Here is a 20487-nt window from a genome sequence, read left to right on the forward strand (position 1 = left end):
ACCATGGCTTCTAAGATAAGTCACAAAAACTAGGATAAGAATATTCTAGTTTAAATATTTGACATTATAATGATACTACAAAAACCTAAGGACTTAGAAAATAAGATTATTAACATCATCTCTATCTATGAAAAATATAACTTTTAGACTCTCAGCACTGTAAGAAATAGATTCCCCGTCAAAAGCCCTATCATGCCAAGTATCACCTTCAGGCCAGGGTACGCATCCCTATTCGAGGGTTTAGATAGACTCTCCGCTCTGTGAGTGGATTTCAAACGCTCCTCTGAAGCTCCAGGATGGTTAGTCTCCTCTGTAATTCTCACTGGAGTCTGATCCTCATGAGGCAGGGAGACGGTGGAGACTAAAACTCACTATGGTGTCTGGCAATGGAGCCAGTAGGCTGGGTCGAAGGTATGTCTGGAGCTCATATGCTCAACCCTGGTAGCTCTGCAGTAAGAGACCCACAGACTGGCTTGATCTTGTGCACAATGCCCTGTCATACCCTAGGTCTCTTCTAGTAAGAGAAGGGTCACCAGCCCCAGTCCCAACCTTGGACACCAGAGTCTCTTCCTTATCTCTGTGTAATTTACCCAGAAGGCTTACCCACGGCAGCCATGGCAACCACGGCAGCGAGGTGAGCACAGTGAAAACAAGGCTCTTCTCTGCTGACCACATCCTTCACTCATACCACTTGGCAAGTGCTCTACCACAGCCATGTCCCCAAGACTACTACATAACTTCAAGAAAAACTACCTTAAAGACTTAAAGACTTACTTGATTTAAAGTTTTTTGAAAATTATGTCAACAGAAAGTAGGTGTTGTGTTTACCCAAAGTACTTTAGGTTCCCATAAGTGTCTGCTAAGGAGTACAGCCCCGAAGCCAGCATAGTTTAGCATACAATAAGTAGACACTCATTAAATTAAAACAGTGAAGAAGTTTCTGGCATACTCCAAACAAAAGGTGACAGTACACATCACAGAAGTCAGTCCTTCGAATTCAGAAGTCCTATATCCTCAGATTCTGCATCCACTATTTCAGCTAATCACAAATTGAAAACATTCAGAAAAAAAAAATCTTATTTATACTGAGCTCTACTCATTCTCATGCTTTTCCAAACAATGCAGTATATCAGCCATTTACAAAGCATTCACTTGCATTAGGGACTAAATGTCATTAGACAGGCTCTAAAGCACACGGGAGGGTGTGCCTGGGTTGTGGACTGCATGTTCTAGGGTCTAGCAGGCTTTGGTATCCTCGGCCAGTTCTCTGCCGATACTAAGGGACAATTGTAGAGTAAAACAACTAGTAAAAAGGAGATTCAAGAACAGTTTGAATAAGCAAATAGGGCTTGATAACTGCTCACAGAGAAAGGAGGAAAAAGTGAGAAGACATCAAGTTATTCTACAAAGCAACAATTAGAAGCACTAGTGAATCTGGGGGACAAGACAAACAGGAGAGAGTGGATGAGAATGAGAAACTGGTTTTGTGTTGTGTTGGGCAATGCAACAACAGAACAACCAAAAAAAAATATTGATGAAACAATACTACTCAGGTGAGAAGACATCGTAGGTTATCACAGTGGTTACTACTCAGGTGAAAAGACAATGCTAGACATCGTAGGTTATCACAGTGGTTACTACTCAGGTGAGAAGACAGTGCTAGACACCGTAGATTATCACAGTGGTTACTACTCAGTGAGAAGACAGCGCTAGACATCGTAGATTATCACAGTGGTTACTACTCAGTGAGAAGACAGCGCTAGACATCGTAGATTATCACAGTGGTTACTACTCAGTGAGAAGACAGCGCTAGACATCGTAGATTATCACAGTGGTTACTACTCAGTGAGAAGACAGCGCTAGACATCGTAGGTTATCACAGTGGTTACTACTCAGTGAGAAGACAGCGCTAGACATCGTAGATTATCACAGTGGTTACTACTCAGTGAGAAGACAGCGCTAGACATCGTAGATTATCACAGTGGTTACTACTCAGGTGAGAAGACAATGCTAGACATAATAGATTATCACAGTGGTTTGCTTTTCCTTAAAAAGGACAACTTTAAAACAGAACATACCATGGACCTTGCATCAAATACTTGTGACTGATACTCTGTCGCAAGACCTCCTTGTGGAAGAGCTGATAGGAGAGGAAGACAACCATTGCTGAGATCGCCTCCACCGATATGTCATATGTAATATCTCTGAAGATGGGGAAACAGAGTAACGATCAGTCTGGAAGACAAAAGTGCTGCTCTTCTCAAGTGAACTGCACATTTAAAGAGTCAAATCACATCTTCAAATTTTTCAGGTTATTAAAAAAACACTTAATATAAAAATTAACTCAAGCCAAGTGGTGGTGGTACATGCCTTTAATCCCAGTACTCAGGAGGCAGAGGTAGGTAGAGTTCTATGAATTCAAGATCAGCCTAGTCTACAGAACTAGTTCAAGAATAGCCAAGGTTACAAAAAGAAACCCTATCTCAAAAAAACTAAAAGAAAAAAATTAAGTCAAAAGAAAATACTAAACCCCTTCCCAGCCATTAGTTCTTCTATTTCGACCTGGGACTGCTATCTCATTATTTTTCTACTTTCCAGTTCCCATGTCCTATTGATGTTACGGTAAGGAAGGCAGGGTTCTGCCCTGAAGATCTGCTTTAACCTCTGTGCTGTTCTCTACCACACATTTAGACACAAGACACACAGAAACACACACCCACCCACACACACACATCCTGACACACACAGAAACACACACCCACACACACACATCCTGACACACACAGAAACACACACCCACCCACACACACACATCCTGACACACACAGAAACACACACCCACACACACACACATCCTGACACACACAGAAACACACACCCACACACACACATCCTGACACACACAGAAACACACACACACACACACACACATCCTGACACACACAGAAACACACACACACACACAAATAAAATATACTTACTTTTGTTAAGGATTAGACTAAGTTTCCTTCTCAGAATCTACAGAGTGGCTACAATTGCCTGTCACTTGAGTTCCTTAGGATCCAATGCTCTTGTCTGGCCTCATGGGCACTGCACTCATGTATACAAACACACCCATCCACAAATATAGACATTTTTTTTAAATGAAAAATAAAACAATTTTAAAAAAAAAACTACAAAAAGTTAGCATATACATACAAAATACTGGCCAAACAATAAATGGGCCAATCAATCATTTGAACACACAGTTCTCAATGGAAATATAAATGACTAATAAAATTTAAAGTGTTGAATATTTCAAGCAGCCAGTAGACGAACGTGAATAAAACTGCTCTGAGATCCCTCTCACCCCATCCACAAAGGCCAACATCAAGAGAACTAAGACAACCAATCCTGCTGAGGATGTGGGGAAAGTCCACACTGTTGGTGGAGTGGAAACCAGTGCAGCCACGGTAGCAATCGGTGTGGTGACTTCTCAAGCCATGAACTACAACCGCTAGAACAGAGAGTTACCCAGACCTGGGCATACCCCCAAAGGTCCCTACAGCCCACCACAGAGACACGAGCTCTTCTCCTTGTAGCAAGACCATGGGATCAGCCAAGCGTCATCAACAGCAAATTATGAAAACGTGGTACATACTTATTCATGTAAAACAAGAGTCTGAAATTTTTCAAGAGAAGTACTGAAGAGCTACTAAATGATAGTCCATTAAGCATTTAAGACAAGTGGCTCTTGACTAGACAGGTTTAAACTAAACTAGACATGCTAAAGAGTTATCACTGGTAGAAATTATTTGAGAAACAGAACAGACTGAGGAAAAAAGTCTACCTGGGCAACTTAGCAAGACCCTGTCTCAGAAGTCAGGGGAGAGGAGCGTGCTAGTGGCACAGTTCAGGGATGGAGCACTTGACCAGTATGCAAAAGGCTCTAGGTTCAATCCCCAGTACTACAATGCATACACACATACACACACACACACACACCTATATGTACAGCTCGGTGACATAGTACCTGTTCATCATGTTCAAGACCCTGACTTCAATCTCTAATCCAGCAAAACACACAGACAGAGGCACACATGAAGAAATGCTTTCAGAAAGTAAGAAAAGAAAAAAAAAAACAGCTGGAAGCTTTCCTCCGACCCTGCACTAGGGCTATGGATTTGGAATTCTTCAAGTAAGAACTGCACAACTGCGCCAGAGCACATGTTTTCTGAACCTTCTACTTGAACTTGCCTTGCTTTCCCCTTACCTGACTTGGAGAAACCTGAACCCACATTTCCTTTGGTGCTTCCTAATTAATGAATTGTTAGTAAAATAAAGTCCTTGGAGGACAGGAAAGAGGCGGAGGAAGGGGAAAAGGAGGAGGAGGGGAGGAAGGAAGGGGAGCAGAAGCAGCAGGGCCTGACATGGGACACAGGTCAGCAATGCTAGCACTTAGGAGGTAAGGCCAGAGGACCAGTAGTTCAAAGTCGGGTACATAGCAAGCTTGAGGCTAGCCTGTGCTACATGAGACCATGTCACGACAGAAAGAGAGAGAGAGAGAGAAATATCAAGGCATGGCTACCTACATCTATACTCTCAGCAATTTCCCTAATTACTACTATAAATTATCTTGTCTTTATTTCTCATTTCTTTCTTTTTATTTATTTTTCTTTTTTGAAGCAGGGTTTCTCTGTGTATCCCTGGCTGTTCTGAAACTTGCTTTGTAGACCAGGCAGGCCGGCCTTGAACTCAAAAGACCTACCTACCTCTGCCTCCTGAGTGCTGGGATTAAAGGTTTGCACCACCATGCCAGGCTATTTCTCATTCCTTGAACTGAATGAAAAATAAGCCAGACAATAACAACTCACTTGTGATGGCACAGGTGACCAGATGGAATTCTACTCACAATAACCATGAATTTGAATTGCCCAGGCCTGTCTGGAACACATATTCACTAGGCAGTCTTATGAGTCAACATATGAACATATGGAAACGCCCAAGGCAAAGAGCTAAATGAGGCCTCCTGTCAACAGCTAGCAAGGGCGTGAGGCGCCCAGTCCGGCAATGCTGCAGGAAGTAAATCCTGTCAACACCCAAAATCTTCCCCACTTGCAGCCTCAGACATCACAGCCCTGACCTGACCATAATCTCTTGAGATACAAGTCAGAAGTAACAGGTTGAGCTCTACTCAGATCTCTGAGAAAATAAATTGTCCACTAATACTGGACATTTGGGTCACTGTTGGGCTTTCAGTGTTTTTGAGACTAGGGTTCTTTATATAGCCTAGGTAAACCCTAAACTTACTATACATCCCAGGCTAGTCTCAAATTCACAGTAATCCTCCTGCCTCGTCCCCTCAAATGCTGAGGTTACAGGCAGGCATACTGGACCCAGGCAGGGTCATTCTTACACAGCAATACAGAAACAACAGAGATACAGGTTACTTCCAGGCAGGTAGGTTGCAGGCAGCCTGCGTGTGGACTGCTGAGAACCTGGTTTAACAAAGGCTGCAGGTGTGTGCAGGCATTGAGCCGTTTCAAATGCCACAGACTAGATGTTCACTCCACAGCACACGTAAGTCAAAATGCTGTTCTGAATGGAAAAAGATGAGGAGAAACAAACAAAATATGTCTTCCTGACATTCACTCCTTGTACGAAAGCAAGGACACTGTTTGGACAGGGCAAACTGATTCTCCATTAGCAGCTCCTGGACCTTCTCCTGCCGCCAGAGCTGCCACGAGAAGAGGACTGCTCTAACAGCCAGGAGGACCACCCCTGCACGAGAAGAGGACTGCTCTAACAGCCAGGAGGACCACCCCTGCACGAGCACCAGCTGCCTTCAATGTGCCACAGAAGCCTTGCCACAACCAGAGCCAAGACTGCAGCCGAGCACACTGGCTGTTGGGGGCCATGCCCCAGTCGCGGCTCTTTCCAACAGTTGGTAGTAGGTATGCAGTCACAGCCTGATGAAGCGTCTCTCCCACGGGAGGAGGAGCACTTTCCCCGAGGGAGGGTCTACAGAGAGTGCAGCCAAGGCTGAGAGTGGACAAAACACGGGCTTTCATGACTGCAGTGCTAGAGACAAGGCTGTGATTGGCCCAAGCACCCTGCTCCAGCTACATAAGCAAGCTGCTGAGGTTCAGTTAGTGGACAGGCTCACCCTTTCCCATGCTATCTCCCCTGGTGCTATACCAGGTCAATACTCTGGAGGGCTCTTTCCTTGCTCACTTCCTGTAGTGCAGCCTAAACTAGTAGCAGCAGAGATGGCACAGGACAGCAGTATGGCTGAGGAGAGTAGCAGCAACTTCACCACTGGAAAATGAGACTGGAAGTCTGGCACCCCAGACTTGACAGCTGAAGAACACACAGGAGGGCAGAACCCCAACAGGCTGTACTAGGAATTGATGTCACCCAACGCAGTCCCTACTAAGCTTAAAAAAACCCACTAATGGCTTGACAATTAAAGAGGCTGGGTAGTCCCAGGACGCCCAAGCTGGCACCTTGTCCCCCATGGCCAGCACTGCTCTCTCAAACAGCTCACTTGCCACCCAAACCCAGCGCTAGCCTGGCTTCCCAGCACACACAGCACAGGCTCCTCCCCCCAGACCACTGAAGAAGCTGCTCAAAGGCTGAAGACAGGGTGACCTGACCTACCTGGAGGCACCCACTGACATCCAATGTGAGGGGGCATGCCTGCACCTGAGCTGTCCCGGCAGAGGCCATGCCCGGTTCCTGAATAGCCCTTACTGGGCCCCAGTTCCCCCAGTGATGTGTCCCAACAGAAGACAAATCGCCAGATGAAGGTGCACTCAACAATTTCAGTGCAGCCAGGGCAAGAAGGGAAGTGAAAGCGAAGACAAGGGAGCAGAGAAGTGAAGAGAACTTGAAGTCCTACCTGCCAAAGGAACCCCCGAAAGCTGTCAAACATCAGGGCAAAGGTCTCTGATCCCAGCACAAGAGCTGTAATAATGGTGTCTGCCAGGAGCTACGAGTCTGATACCAAGGCAAGCATAGGACATTTGTAAGGCTAAGGGTCTCTCGACACAAGACTGGCATGGGGCTGTAACACTAGAGGGCGCCACTTGAAGCTGCTTCCACCTGCCTCATTGCCACCTGCTGCTGCCAAGGGCAGAGGGACAGGGACCAAGGCTGCTAGATACCAGCATCTTAGCTTGTCTGCTCACCACCCCATCTGGGTAGGGCAGAAGAAGCCTTAGGTAGCTCAGCTGTCATAGGAGGAGGCAAGAGTACCACTCCAAGTTTGATGCCAGTTTGGTCTACATAGAAAGTTCCAGGCCAGCCAGGGTTATACAGCAAGACAGTCTTTAAAATCTATAGCTGTTGAATTCTCTTATATTTTTGGTTGTGAGCCTAGCCTTTAATGGCTGAGCCATCCCCTCAGCCTTGAATTCTCTATGTTACCCAAGATAGCCTCCAGCTCATAATCCTCCCACCTCTGCCCTCCCCACCCCCACTATGATGGAATTACAGGCTTGCCACCTCCCCCAGCTGAAAGTATTTAACTGAAGATTACGACTACCAGCAGCTACTCACCTTATTAAGAGAGTCCCTAACTCTCATCCTCCAAGACTCTATAACTTGTAGCAGAGCACCTTAACTCCCTACACCATCACCTCTGTTCTAGTCCCTTCACCTCCAGCTTGACAGGCCTACTTGGATGCCTGAGCACGGGCCCAACTCAGGACACCGCATCTGCTCTCTCCTGCATAGGCTGCTCTCCTATCAGATGGGAGGCAACAGGGCGTCACCTCCGAGTCTACGGAAACTTCCATTTAAATACCCAGTGTATAAGAGACACACTGCACTCTGGGCTAACACGCTACCGCATTCCTCTTTCTGCACTGAGTTTTACATCCAAGATTCTTGACGCATTGACTCTTGTCCTCAGTCACAGCCTGCAGCTAGAACTTATGACCTGTTAGCACGTTATCCCTCGCACACAAAGCGAGCTGGCAATAAAGAATCATGGATTTGTTGGATTGCCATCCCTAGTATGCTCACAGCTACAGAGAAAAATTAATATTACTTTGTGTTACCAAAACAAAATTTCACTGGTGGACAAAAAATATCTCAAACTTTCAGCTTCCAAATCCTATTTCATAATCCAGCATTCTGTATAAAAATTCACTGGACTCCTGGGGACACAGCAACAGAACTAGTAGCAACAGCAAAAATAATTATTCCATGAAGCAAGGCTGGAGCAAGGCAGTCCATGCCCTCATTTAATCCATTTCTACCATAAATAGTACTAAAACTGACTAGAGCAGCGGTTCTCACCCTTCCTAATGCCGAGACCCTTTAACACAGCTCCTCATGCTGGAAGAGATAGGAACTCTAGGAAGAAGAAGCAGAATTCATCAGCCAGACAGGGAGGAATGGGGATGCACGGTACTGAGCAGAGGTAACAAGCCATGTGTCAGAACGTAGATTACTATAAATGGGCTAATTTAAGTTTAAGAGATAGTTGGGAACAAACCTAAGCTAAGGCCAAGCTCTGTGTCATTAATAATTAATACAAGTCTCTGTGTCATTATTTGGGAGCTGGCAATACAAAGAAAGTCTGACTACAAGGAATCTCTCTTTTTATTTTTTTTGTTTTAATGATCTAGGCTCTTTGCCTTTATGTTTAAATTTTAGCATCAAATTGTCTCCCGGTGTGTGTGTGTGTGTGTGTGTGTGTGTGTATGTAGATATCCTAACACAAGTTTGGCATGGTGACACATGCCTACAAATCCACACTTGGAGAGAAAAGGGAGAGGAACTGCAAATTCAAACTAAGCATAAACTACACGGTGAGCTCAAAGTCTATCTTTAAAAAATGAAATTATTACAATAATCCTGATACAAATGTGGTTAACTAATTCTACAGATTAACCTGCAATCACTAGGCAATGTGAGCTCTGATGTCATTTCCTACTCTATAGATAATACTAAAAAGAAAAAAGGAAACTTGAGGTAATGTTAAATTTCTATAGTAACAAAATTTAAAATATTAATTGAGCTATTTTAAATGTCAAATCGTCAGGGAAATGAGTCCAAGAGGCCAGAACTTGAAAGAAACCAAAATTCTACCATGCTGAGTAGAGTGATTTTTCAAAATTGAAAAATGTTTTATGCCAACAGATCTTTCTTGTTTTGAGTCCTTGTATAATCTTCAGAAGATTTTCATTACACAATTACCAAAACAAAGTCAACTTTAGAGAGCCGAAGCGCTGCTTTGGCTGCCATAGTTTCCCAAGAACTTTCCACCATCTGGTCTGGAAATGTCCTACAGCAAACTACTGCTGGAGCAAGTAACTAATTTCATGTGCAAAAAAAAGGAGACAGGAGCCATGACCTTGCGCTGCTCTGCTGGGGCAGAGTGGGACACTTGGACAAAGACAAAAGCCATCATGAAATGGTGTTAGTGTTGGCTAAGGGCAAAGTTAATGAGCACAGAAGGAAAAAACATGCTTCTTTGACTTACTGTTGGTCAGAAACCTGATGGTACTGTAAATGGAACATAAGTTTAATAAAAACAACTGACAAGTTCAAATGAACAAGATGAAAATGTAGAAATAGCTACTTGAGCCAACATGGATATTCTAAAAGGAGAGAATAAAAAGCGATGTTATATATTTCAGACACTGGCATGGTGGTGATGCTTTGTGCCAGGGATTAAACCCAGGGTCATCTCTTTTCTGAAGTGTGTACTCTACCATGAACTAAGTCTCCAGATCCTACATAACAGTCTCCTCAGGAGTCAGGTCTTAACTGCTTTCAGAACTGCCATCATTATCTTCATCAACCACCTTAGATGCCAACTCTGACCCCATAAAAATTTAGGGGACAAGCCACAGAAACACAAACATTTATTCTATAATTTTTATAGTTCTTCAAAGAGTTGATACTATATACATGTAACTCCATTGAATGCTTAATCACCAATCATCTTGAAACAAGTTCAACACACATACAAGGTGATAGTAGCTGGCCTTGGAGGCATCTGCTCCAAACATATTACTTGGGAAGAATGAGGCACACAGCGAAACATGTCTCACAGAAAACAAAGGGGATGAGGGGATGAGGCAAAGAAAACAAACGCAAAGGGACGGCTCCTGCCCGGTGTCTCTTCTGCTTCTGACTTGTAGAACTGAAAAGAGTAATTTCCTGTCGAGTCTCCTTTCTTTGATTTTTAATTGGCTCATAAAGTTCATACAGATCCATGGGATATGGTGATATTTTTGACATGTATATAATGTGTAATGATCAAATGATGACCATCTCCTCAGACATTTATTATCTTCTAGAAACATTAAAAATTTTCTCTTCCTTGAGATGCGAAAGAATTCTAGGCTAGAACACTGTATGTTTTCACTCCTTAACCTATCCTTCTCCACTCTTCCTGCCCCCTTCCTCCTAGCCTCTGGTAATCACTACTCTCAATTTTTTTTTAAAGATTTATTTACTATGTATTCAATGTCCTACCTGAATGTATGCCTGTATGCTAGAAGAGGGCACCAGATCTCATTTATAGATAATTGTGAGCCATTGCTGGGAATTGAACTCAGGACCTCTGGAAGAGCAGTCAGTGCTCTTAGTCTCTGAGCCATCTCTCCAGCCCCACTACTCTCTAATTCTTTAAAAGCAATTTAAGAATAATAATTTAAACAGTGAAAAAATACAGCAAAGGAGAACTGGAAGGAGGCAGAAGGAAAGAGATAGTACTCTGAGCAGACACAACTAAAAAGCTCAGTGAATTAAGAAACCATGGAGTATATTCCCATTAATACATATAAAAAATAAAATCCTTGGGAATAAACCTAACAAAACATGTATTATGAAAAAGAACCACAAAACTGATGGTTGGGTGTTGGGTTTGGTTGACTACAATAATTAAAACCAAAGAAAGCAAAATTGCAGGTAAGAGGAGACTACAGAATAATGAACAATCAGCTCTGTAATCTTAAACAATGCTTATAATGTCTTAAATTCCTAATCCATCCAGAAAGGCATGCTAGATTTTAATGTGTAGCACTTGAAATTTAATTGCTGACTTGTTTAAGTCAGTTCCTGCCCTCTACTGAAGCTGGCTTTGGAGAAGTGTTTGTGAATCAACATGCAGGACTCAAGACATTACCCCCAGAGTTGTATCCTTGACCCCCAACTATTGGCATCTCAAGGCCTTCACTCTTATTGGCAACGGGAGACTTCATAAGGGAGCCACTTACAAGCCAGGTATGGTAGCAGGTGCCTTTAATCCAAGCAACTGAAAGGCAGAAGCAGGAGGACCTCTTTGAATTCAAGACAAGCTTGGTCTACACAACAGTTTCAGGCTAACCAGGGCTACACAGTAAGACCCTGTCTCAAAAACAAACAAGCCATCTATTACTCTCACCGTCAGCAGAAAACATCTTCAATACTTGGATTTTCACAATGTAATATCCAAAGACTACGGTTTCGATAAATGTGCATTTATAACTGTTACGTTTCAGAAATCTTGTTGAGGTACTGGATTTTACCTTGAACAATTAGGTTCAAATCTCCTTAAACTCCAAAGCGGAGTAGAGAGGAAAAGCCCTGCACTTTCTATTGTTGTATCTTAACTGGAATCTGAAACACAACTCAAGTTTAATCCTCTAGTGTTCGTGTCTTTCAAACAACACAGCTTTTCTAGCCATAATTTCCCAGATCTGCTACAATCAGTCTAAGGTACCCTTGATTCTACAAATACATATTTCAGTTCTGAGATGCTCCTATCCAGATCCCTTTAGCTTCTTCAAAGGCCTCACCTAACCACTGAGAATCACTATGTCTCTGTTACAGCTAGGAAATGAGGCGTCTCCACAGGTCCATCCCTAGCTAAGGAGCCAATGACACCTGACTGATGCTGGGAGAAGAAAAGTCAGTTCTCTTCAGCGGAGTTACACTCTTGGTATATACCTCACTCCAGGGCAGCCACATGATCCAGGAGCTACTGGCCAGCACAAACTAGACTTCATGGGTTTTGCTTTTGTTCTTTAATTCTTATTAGTAGCAGTAAAAGAAGGGGAAGCCTGGATTGGTCGAGAGGTGGATAGGACCCAGGGACAGTTGGAAGAGGAAAATGAATATGATCAAAGGATATTATATGAAATTCCCAAAGAATATATGAAAACCTTTTTTTTTAAAAAAAAAAGATTGACTTCTAAGCTATTTTGTTAATATAATTAAGCCACTAGTTCTTGAAGTGTTATCACAAACTTGCTGATAAAATGTTCATCCTTAGTGAAAACATTTTTTTAAAAATTCCAGCGTTCACTGCAGTGAACTTCTACAAAGTTTATCTCAATGTTCGGTCGATACCCCAGGATCTTGGGCTGGGGCCTTGTGAGTACTAGGAACACACTTTCCCACTGGGCTATTTCCCTAGTCCTCCTTTCAGTTTTTATTTTGAGAGAACTCAGTAAATTCTTCAGCCAGCTTTGAACTTAATCTGTACTCTAGGCAAGCCATAAACTTGAGATCCTCCTGCTTCAGCCTCCTGACTAGGAATTGGACCGCCAGGCTTAGCTTGAGCCTGTTTCTAATAAAGAATCATTTACACAAACCAGGTAGTGTAGTGTACACCTGTAATCAACAGGTGTCGCAGGCAAGTGGTTCAGAACTTTACGGTCATCCTCAGCTACACCGTAAGCTCGAGTCAGAGAACACAAGAGCTGTTGGGGGGAGGGGATAAGTTAAATTATAAACATCTAAATAAATATGTGCCATATATGCACACACATAAATAAAGTATGTTATTCGTGGTAATCACTTTGTTTTCAACTTTAACAGAATGATTTAACAGAATCTCATAAGGAAAGATTTAAGCTAGTTTGAAATTACTCTACATGGTTACTAAAATTAGATTTCTAATGATTCTCCTGCTAATTCAGCACAGGTAAGCCAAGTGCAACTGTAAAGCACTAGAGCGAGACTGATGATGCTCAGGAGCTGAGAGCTCTTCCCGTTGCCATGTTAACATCCACCTTAAGTTACAAGCTGGTCTCAGATGCTGCAGTGCGGTTGGGGTAGATCAAACACTTACAGAGTAGTTGCTTTCACATGGCAACTGTAACCAAGACAAACTTTCTTGTAAGATGGAGTTCCAAGGACATTAAATCATAAGAAATTGTTTCAGCAGCTGGACAGAGCTGAGTATACATAACACAAGACATCTGGCTGCCTGTGCATTTTCAGTTCATTTAAAAAGTATAAACACATTAAAACACTGCCTGTTCGATAGACTGCAACACTGTCTGCTCCTCTGACAGCTGCTCCATTCACATAGTCACAGTCCATTTATTACTAGCGTATTTACTACCTTCCCTCTTACTAACTTCAACACAACATGTGATCAATAAAGACCAAAAGACCACATACATTTAACTGCTGGTACTTTACAATGAAAACAAATGTTGTTAAAGGCCTAATTTTTTGTTTGTTTCAGACTGAGTCTCACTATGTATCCTAGGCTGGTCTGGAACTCATTATGTAGCTCAGGCTGTCCATTAATTCACTATCTTCCTGCCTTAGCCTCCCAAGTGCTAGGGCCATACGCATATGTCACCAGACCTAGTTAAAATATAATTTTAAAAATTAAATCAGAAACATAAAAAACATTTAGCTTAACACAATTAGAAAAGAGTAGGCAATATATGGATTCTCTACACCATCTGAATATATATAACAGATGTCTAACTACAGTGGCTTAAACAAGACAGGAATTTGTTTTTCTCATGTAAGAAGAAATGAGAGACACTGAGCAGTCATGGCAATCTTGTAATATTACTAATAGCTCCTGTTCCTAGGACACTAGTCTTTGCAAGTGACATTCTTACCCATAGTTCAGTACGGTATGAGCATTGCCTTCATATTCCAAGTAGGAAGAGGGCAGAGTACAAAATAAAGGACCTGAAATGTGTGTGTTCTGTGAGGTGACAGCACCTGCTTATGTAGCTCTGCAAGGGCCCAAACCATGTGACATGGCTACAAAGAGTTACCGACATATCTGGAAACTGTAAACTGGGTTTACACTGCCATTCTAAGCAATATTAACATTCTATTCAAAACAAAGAGAGAAATGGCAGCCATGTGAACAATTCTGAGTATCACAATGCATTTTGGTGGGACGCTATCCCCTATGTCCCTCCCCAGGTGGTTAGTCTACTTTTCTCAGCTCACCTTCTAGGCTGCAGAGTGAACATCAAAGCATGACAGTGCATCTCACTTCTCCATCTCTAACAAAAGTATGGATTCACGTACAATAACCCCAGGAGCCTATTGGCTCACAAATACTTGCCTTTTCTTTCTGAACTAGAAGCAAACAACCTGTTTCTGAACACATCCTTCTGTGTTTTGATACTTTACGATGATAAAATATCACCTTTATCTAAAGAACATCTTTATCTAAAAACTAATTCCTTGCAGGGCAGTGGTGGAGCACACCTTTAATTCCAGCACTTGGGAGGCAGAAGCAAGAGGATGTCTGTGAATTAAGAGGCCAGCCTGGTCTACAAAATGAGTTCCAGGACAGCCTGTTACACAGAGAAATTCTGTCTCAAAAGAAAAAAGAAAGAAAGGAAGGAAGAGAGGGAGGGAGGGAGGGAGGGAGGGAGGGAGGGAGGGAGGGAGGGAGGGAGGGACCTAATTCCTACCTAATTCCTTTGCATGGCTGGATACACAGGATAGCTGGCAGAGTGCATGCCTAGCATACCTTGTTCAGTCACCAGCACCACACAAATTGGGTGTGATGGCACAGACATACAGTCTCAGCACTCAAGACAGAAGCAAGAAGAAATGTTCAATGTCAGGACTGGAGAGATGGCTCAGCAGTTAAGAGGACTGGCTGGCTGTTCTTCCAGAGAATTCAGGTTCAATATTTAGCATCCACCTTGGCTGCTCATAACCTTCTACAACTCCAGCTCCAGAGGTCCAACATCCTCTTTCAGTCTTCTCAAGGCACACATGTGGTACACAGACATACATGCAGGCAAAACACTCATACATATAAAATAAAAATATGTCTTTTTAAAAAATAAAGTTCAAGGTCATCTTCAGTTACACAATGAGTTCAAGAGCAATCTGGAATACATGAGGCCCTGTCTAATGAATGGATATAATTCCTTTAAAATGTATTCTCTGGGACCAGAGAGACGGACCAGATGAAGGTAGTTAGCACTGAGCCTGACGGCCTGAGTTCAGTCCTCAAGACCACATGGTAGGAGAGAACTTACTCCCAGTAATCCTTTGACTTCCACATGTGCTACCGCACAAACATGCCCACGTACATGGATGCATGAGCATGTGCATGCACACACACACAATAAATAAGTAGATATGCATATTTTAAAATGTAATAAATTATACATTCTCATCCTAGCTACTCTAACAGATGAGGTCGAAGGACTGAAATTTGACACTAGCAAGGCCAACATAACAGATTTTGTCTTAGCTGGGTGGTGGTGGCAGTGGTGGCAATACACACCTTTAATGCCAGTACTGGGAGGCAGAGATAGGTGGAACTCTGTGAGTTTAAGGCTGGCCTGGTCTACAAAGTGACTTTCAGGAGAAATTGTCTCAAAAACAAAACAAAAAACAACAAAAGATTTTGTCTCAAACATCAATCAATTTTGTAAATTCTCAAAAGTAATAAAATTAGTTCTTCAGGGATACTAGAACGTTACAGATATTACAAAGATTCACGGCCTTCCAAAGGGCTGTATTACATAAATAGGTAGTCAGCATATGAAGGAAGGCCATGATGACAAAGATTCTAGATGAGTTTCAGTGATGAAGGGGATGATGAGCAGTGGATCAGAACAAATGGACATCTTTACACACACAGGAACTGCACTGAGCTGTAGTGCTCAAAACCCAGCTACAGCAGCATAAACAAATAAGGTCTATTTCTGTCATAGGAGAAGGCCAGGGTGAGGGAACGGGAATGGTTGTTGTTGACTTTGGTTCAACAGCTCAATGACATCAAAGCAAAATTTCTATGAGACAACTGGCTCACGGTGCCAGCATGGGCACGCAACTCCAAAGACCTTGTGGGTATTCCAGGATACAGGAAAAAGCTGTCAGAAGGAAAAGCATTCACTTCTTCATCGAGTAAGTTCCCTATGAAGAACATTACTCAGGAGTCTCCCTAGAGGACCTCCCCAACTACACCTCAAGGAACACACCTAGCTTCAAAGAACTCTGAAAAGAAATCTGTCCTTTCTAAAACAGCCCCAAAACAAAGCCAAGGGGGAAAGAGAACGCTCGGTGGTCAGTTCGCTTTCCCTACCACACAGACTGGATTCAGTCAGCTCCCCTCAGACTGTTTACAGAGACCCTTGAGATCTCTTCTTACATAGCTAATGTAATTCTGAACCAGCCATCTGTTAGCAGTACGAAAGGACTTAGTCGTTCTTCCTTAACATGAAATTCACATTTGACGGTGGTGTAGTTTGAATGAGAATAACCCCCAAAGCCTCATATATATCTGAATGCTTTGTCCCCAGTTCGTGGAACTGTTTGGGAAGGGTTAGGAGGTGTGGTCTTTTTGGAAGAGGCGTGTTTCTGGGAGCAAGCTTTGAGTATTCAAAAGCCCACACCACCCAGTTAGCTATCTCTCTACCTCATGGCTGTTGTTTCAATACGTGAGCTTCAGGCTCCTGCTCCAGCACCATGCATGCCTGCCCACTCCCACACCCCGGCCAGGATGGTCAGACACTCTACTAACCTCTGGAACCATGATCCCAAAATTACATGCTTTCTTTCCCAATATACTGCCTTGCTTGTGGTGTTTTGTCACATCAATAGAAAAGTAAACAAGACAGGTGGAAACAGTCTACATAATACCAGGAAGAGATAAAAATAATGGAATAGGTATATAATCATTATATAATTCACAAGCTCTTCAACATGGGGCTTGGGAAAACAGTTAGTAGATCCCGGATTCAGGTCCTCAGCACCCGCCTCAAATCCTAGTGTGGTGACACATGCCTGTAACCAACCCCAGTGCTGGTACAGATCCCTGAAGCTTGCTGGCCAGCCAGTATAGCCAAGACTAAGACATTCAGGTTCCTTAAAAGACTCTGTCTCTGAAAATAAGAAGAGCTAGGCATAGTGGTGTACACCTCTAATTTCAGTACTCAGGAGGTTGAGGCAAGTATATCTCTGTGAGTTCGAGTCTACATAGGGAGTTCTAGGCTAACCCACAGCTACACGGTGAGGCCCTGTAGAAAAGAAAAAAAGAAAAGGGGAAGGAAGAGTGACCAAGGAAGTCACCCTGACCTACTGACCTCTGAACATCACACACACACACACACACACACACACACACACACACACACCTCTTCCACATACTCAGTTATCATTTTCATTATACAATGAAGATAAAGCCTGGCTTAGGCAGAACTTACAAGAGTGGAGTATCAGTGATTAACTGCACCAAACTGCAGAGCAATTCTTCCAAAAGATCTTCAGAGTTAGAACCTGGTAAGATACATAAAACTTTGTTTTGACAAGGTAGACAATAGATGAAATTACTTAGATGGAAAGTTTGCATTTCTAATAAGTAAAAAACTTATTTTATTATTACATACATTCAAACACTATTTTGCCCTCTGAATAAAATACAGAGTCAACACCTAATACAACCTTAATAACACAAGTTAAAATGGTTTTTCCTTCTATACTATTGTATGTTCATGCCACAGCACATGTATGTATGTCAGCGGACAACTCCATGACATTGGTTTTCCTCCTTCCACCGTTAGCTGAGTTTCAGGGTCATCAGGCACGTGTGGTCGAGCAGTTTTACTTGGTCAACTGCCCTACTTTTTTTGTTTTTGTTTTTGTTTTGCTTTGTTTTTTTGTTTTTCAAGACAGGGTTTGTCTGTATAGCTTTGGAGCCTGTCCTGGAGGCCAGGCTGGCCTTGAACTCACAGAGATCCTCCCAACCAGCCCTATTTTTGTTTTCCTTTTAAGGTCGGCCTCGCTACGCAGGCCTCCTGCCTCAGCCTCCCCAAACTCTGACATCACAAAGTACGCACCGCAGCACCTAGCAGCCTGAGAACAACTTAAGGTCCCCACAGGCCAGCAATTTACACATTTTTTACACTTCACGCTGTTTCTTTTGATGAATTTTTATATTAAAGTCAAATATGTAAAATTATTTTTAAAAGATGCTTTAGCTGGTTGACCTGAAGAAAAGATATTTAGACCTGTCATATGGCCTTGCCTTTGACCTTGAGGAACCTCTGGTGATTCACAAAGGACAGAATGAGTCCTGACAAGAAGCTAACCACCTCCTTACAAATAAGAGCCAAAGATGAGAAGGCTTTCCCAATCAGAGGATCAGATAAGGGTCAAGGACACAAGCATTTCTCTTCGAAACTCCAGAGCTAAGGGGCCTCCAAATTGTTAAGTCAGATGATATCCTGTGACTTCTGGTTTTAGACACTAGAGACATCTACTCCTTCCTGAAATGACTTCCTCAGTTCAGGCAGTCTTAGTTCTGACCAGCTTCTTCTCTTCTTTCTTCCAGCATTGCTCCAGAACACTTTCCACGGGGTCTCTCACGGGGTCTCCCACGGGCTCTCTCATTCATCACCATTTACATGCTAGTGAATCCTAAATCCATAGTTTGCCTTTCAGCCTCTCACTGACCAGCCTGTTCTCTATCAAACTGTCTCTCACCCAAGCACTTACCAGGCTGGACTCTGATCAGTTCCCAAATTGACAATACCTGGAGCAATCAGAGAGGCATGGCCACAGATTCTAATCAATTGTCTGTCTATTGGGTGTGTCCACCGAGATAAGTGACTAGTACCTCAAACTCAAAGTGTTCAAAAATAAGCCCAATATTTTCTAGCCCTTCACTTGTTTCTCTGTTTTTGCATGGGTGTTTTCCTGTATGTGTATGGGCTCCTTGCGTGTCTGGTGTATACAGACAGCCCAGGAGGGGAGCTGGATCCCCTAAAACTATATGGTTGTAAACTGCCATGTGGGTGTTGGGAATCAAATCCAGGTCCTCTGGAAGAGCAGCCAGTGCTCTCGACCACTGAGTTGTCTAACTCCATTTGTTTCTTTCTTATTTCCAGTTTTGATGCATCAGTAGCCCAATGCTAAAACACAGACTTCCTCAGCCTTTCATAGCCAACTGAACTCTGAGTCCTCCTGACCACACAGCCTACCTCTCTGATACAGGCCTTTTTAGTTGGGTGATCTCACTACGCAGCATGGGATAACCTTGACCTGGAGTGCCACCTCAGCCTAGCATTGCAGAAGCACACCGCCATACCCAACCACCTGCCACTGCCTCATGACTCAGAAGCTCTTTGTGCCATGTTGTGTTCATTATCTCATAGCTCAGCTCAGGTGAGCAAGTTTACCACATTCAAACTCCCTCCTAGCATCCTTAGCATCCTCGGGTGTAGTATTTATCCTCCAGTTTCTGCCCTAACTCCAGGCTGCTTTTAGAGGTAGCTAACTGAACTTCCTTTCACTTTCTTGGCTTAGGTCACTTTTTTTTTTTTTTGATTTTTCGAGACAGGGTTTCTCTGTAGTTTTTGGTGCCTGTCCTGGAACTAGCTCTTGTAGACCAGGCTGGCCTTGAACTCACAGGGATTCACCTGCCTCTGCCTCCCGAGTGCTGGGATTAAAGGCGTGCGCCACCACTGCCCGGCTCTTAGGTCACTTTTATTACGATAATGACTATGTATCAAAAAATAGAGATCCTTACTGATCACTAGAAACAAAGTAATAATGAAAACAAAACAAAACACACATGGACCATTCATTAAAAGGAATGGCTGGAGGCTGGAGAGATGCTCAGCAGCTATAAACTCTGGCTGCTCTTGCAGAGGACACGGGTTCAGTTTCCAGCATCTACAAGGACATTCACAGCTGTCTAATTCTAGTTCCGGGTATCCATCACCCTCTCTGACCTCCGCAGGTACCAAGTATGTACATGGTGCACAAATATGTGTGTGTTTGTGTGTGTGTGTATGTGTATCAGACAGAACACTCATATACATGGAATAAAAATAAATCTTTAAAAAACAAAACAAAAGGAATGGTAACAGAATTAATTGCTGCTGCTTTCTCAGCATTCAGAAGGCAGTGCCAGTTTCTCAGTGCTGCCCGAACTACGACAAACACAAACGCTAAAACCTTAATCAAGAACAGAGGCATACTTCAAAAACAGCTTACAGTGCCTGAAAGCCAAAACAAACTGATTTCTTCAATACAGAAAACACACAGCAGGGCACAGTGGTGCACAGCTGTCAGCCTAGAACATGGAAGACTGAGTTCAAGGCCAACCTGGACTACAAAATAAGTTCCATGAAGTACATGGCAAAGACCCACAACTCAACATAAAAAACAACAGGCAACTAGATTTATTCTACACCTATATTCAGAAAATCTTGAAGTCTATGTTGAAGTCTATGTTATTTTCATTGGTGTTACTCGAAAGTATTAAATACT

The 20487-nt window shown here is 42.9% G+C and overlaps 1 protein-coding gene across 3 annotated transcripts in view; it reads right to left on the reverse strand.

The window, feature by feature from the left end:
* The window catches only part of Dym (dymeclin), a 288571-nt gene that overhangs the window by 211574 nt on the left and 56510 nt on the right, over positions 1 to 20487 (reverse strand). For all 3 annotated transcript variants that reach the window (XM_085676420.2, XM_048419152.3, XM_048419153.3), the window contains exons 6-7: positions 17418 to 17490; positions 2079 to 2204 (exon numbers count right to left, since the gene is read on the reverse strand). In XM_085676420.2, coding sequence (XP_085532546.1) covers positions 2079 to 2204; positions 17418 to 17490 — 199 coding nt within the window. The remainder of the gene's footprint in view (positions 1 to 2078; positions 2205 to 17417; positions 17491 to 20487) is intronic.

Source organism: Myodes glareolus, chromosome 13 (genome assembly GCF_982192425.1).
Source record: "Myodes glareolus chromosome 13, mMyoGla1.1, whole genome shotgun sequence".
Taxonomy (NCBI): domain Eukaryota; kingdom Metazoa; phylum Chordata; class Mammalia; order Rodentia; family Cricetidae; genus Myodes; species Myodes glareolus.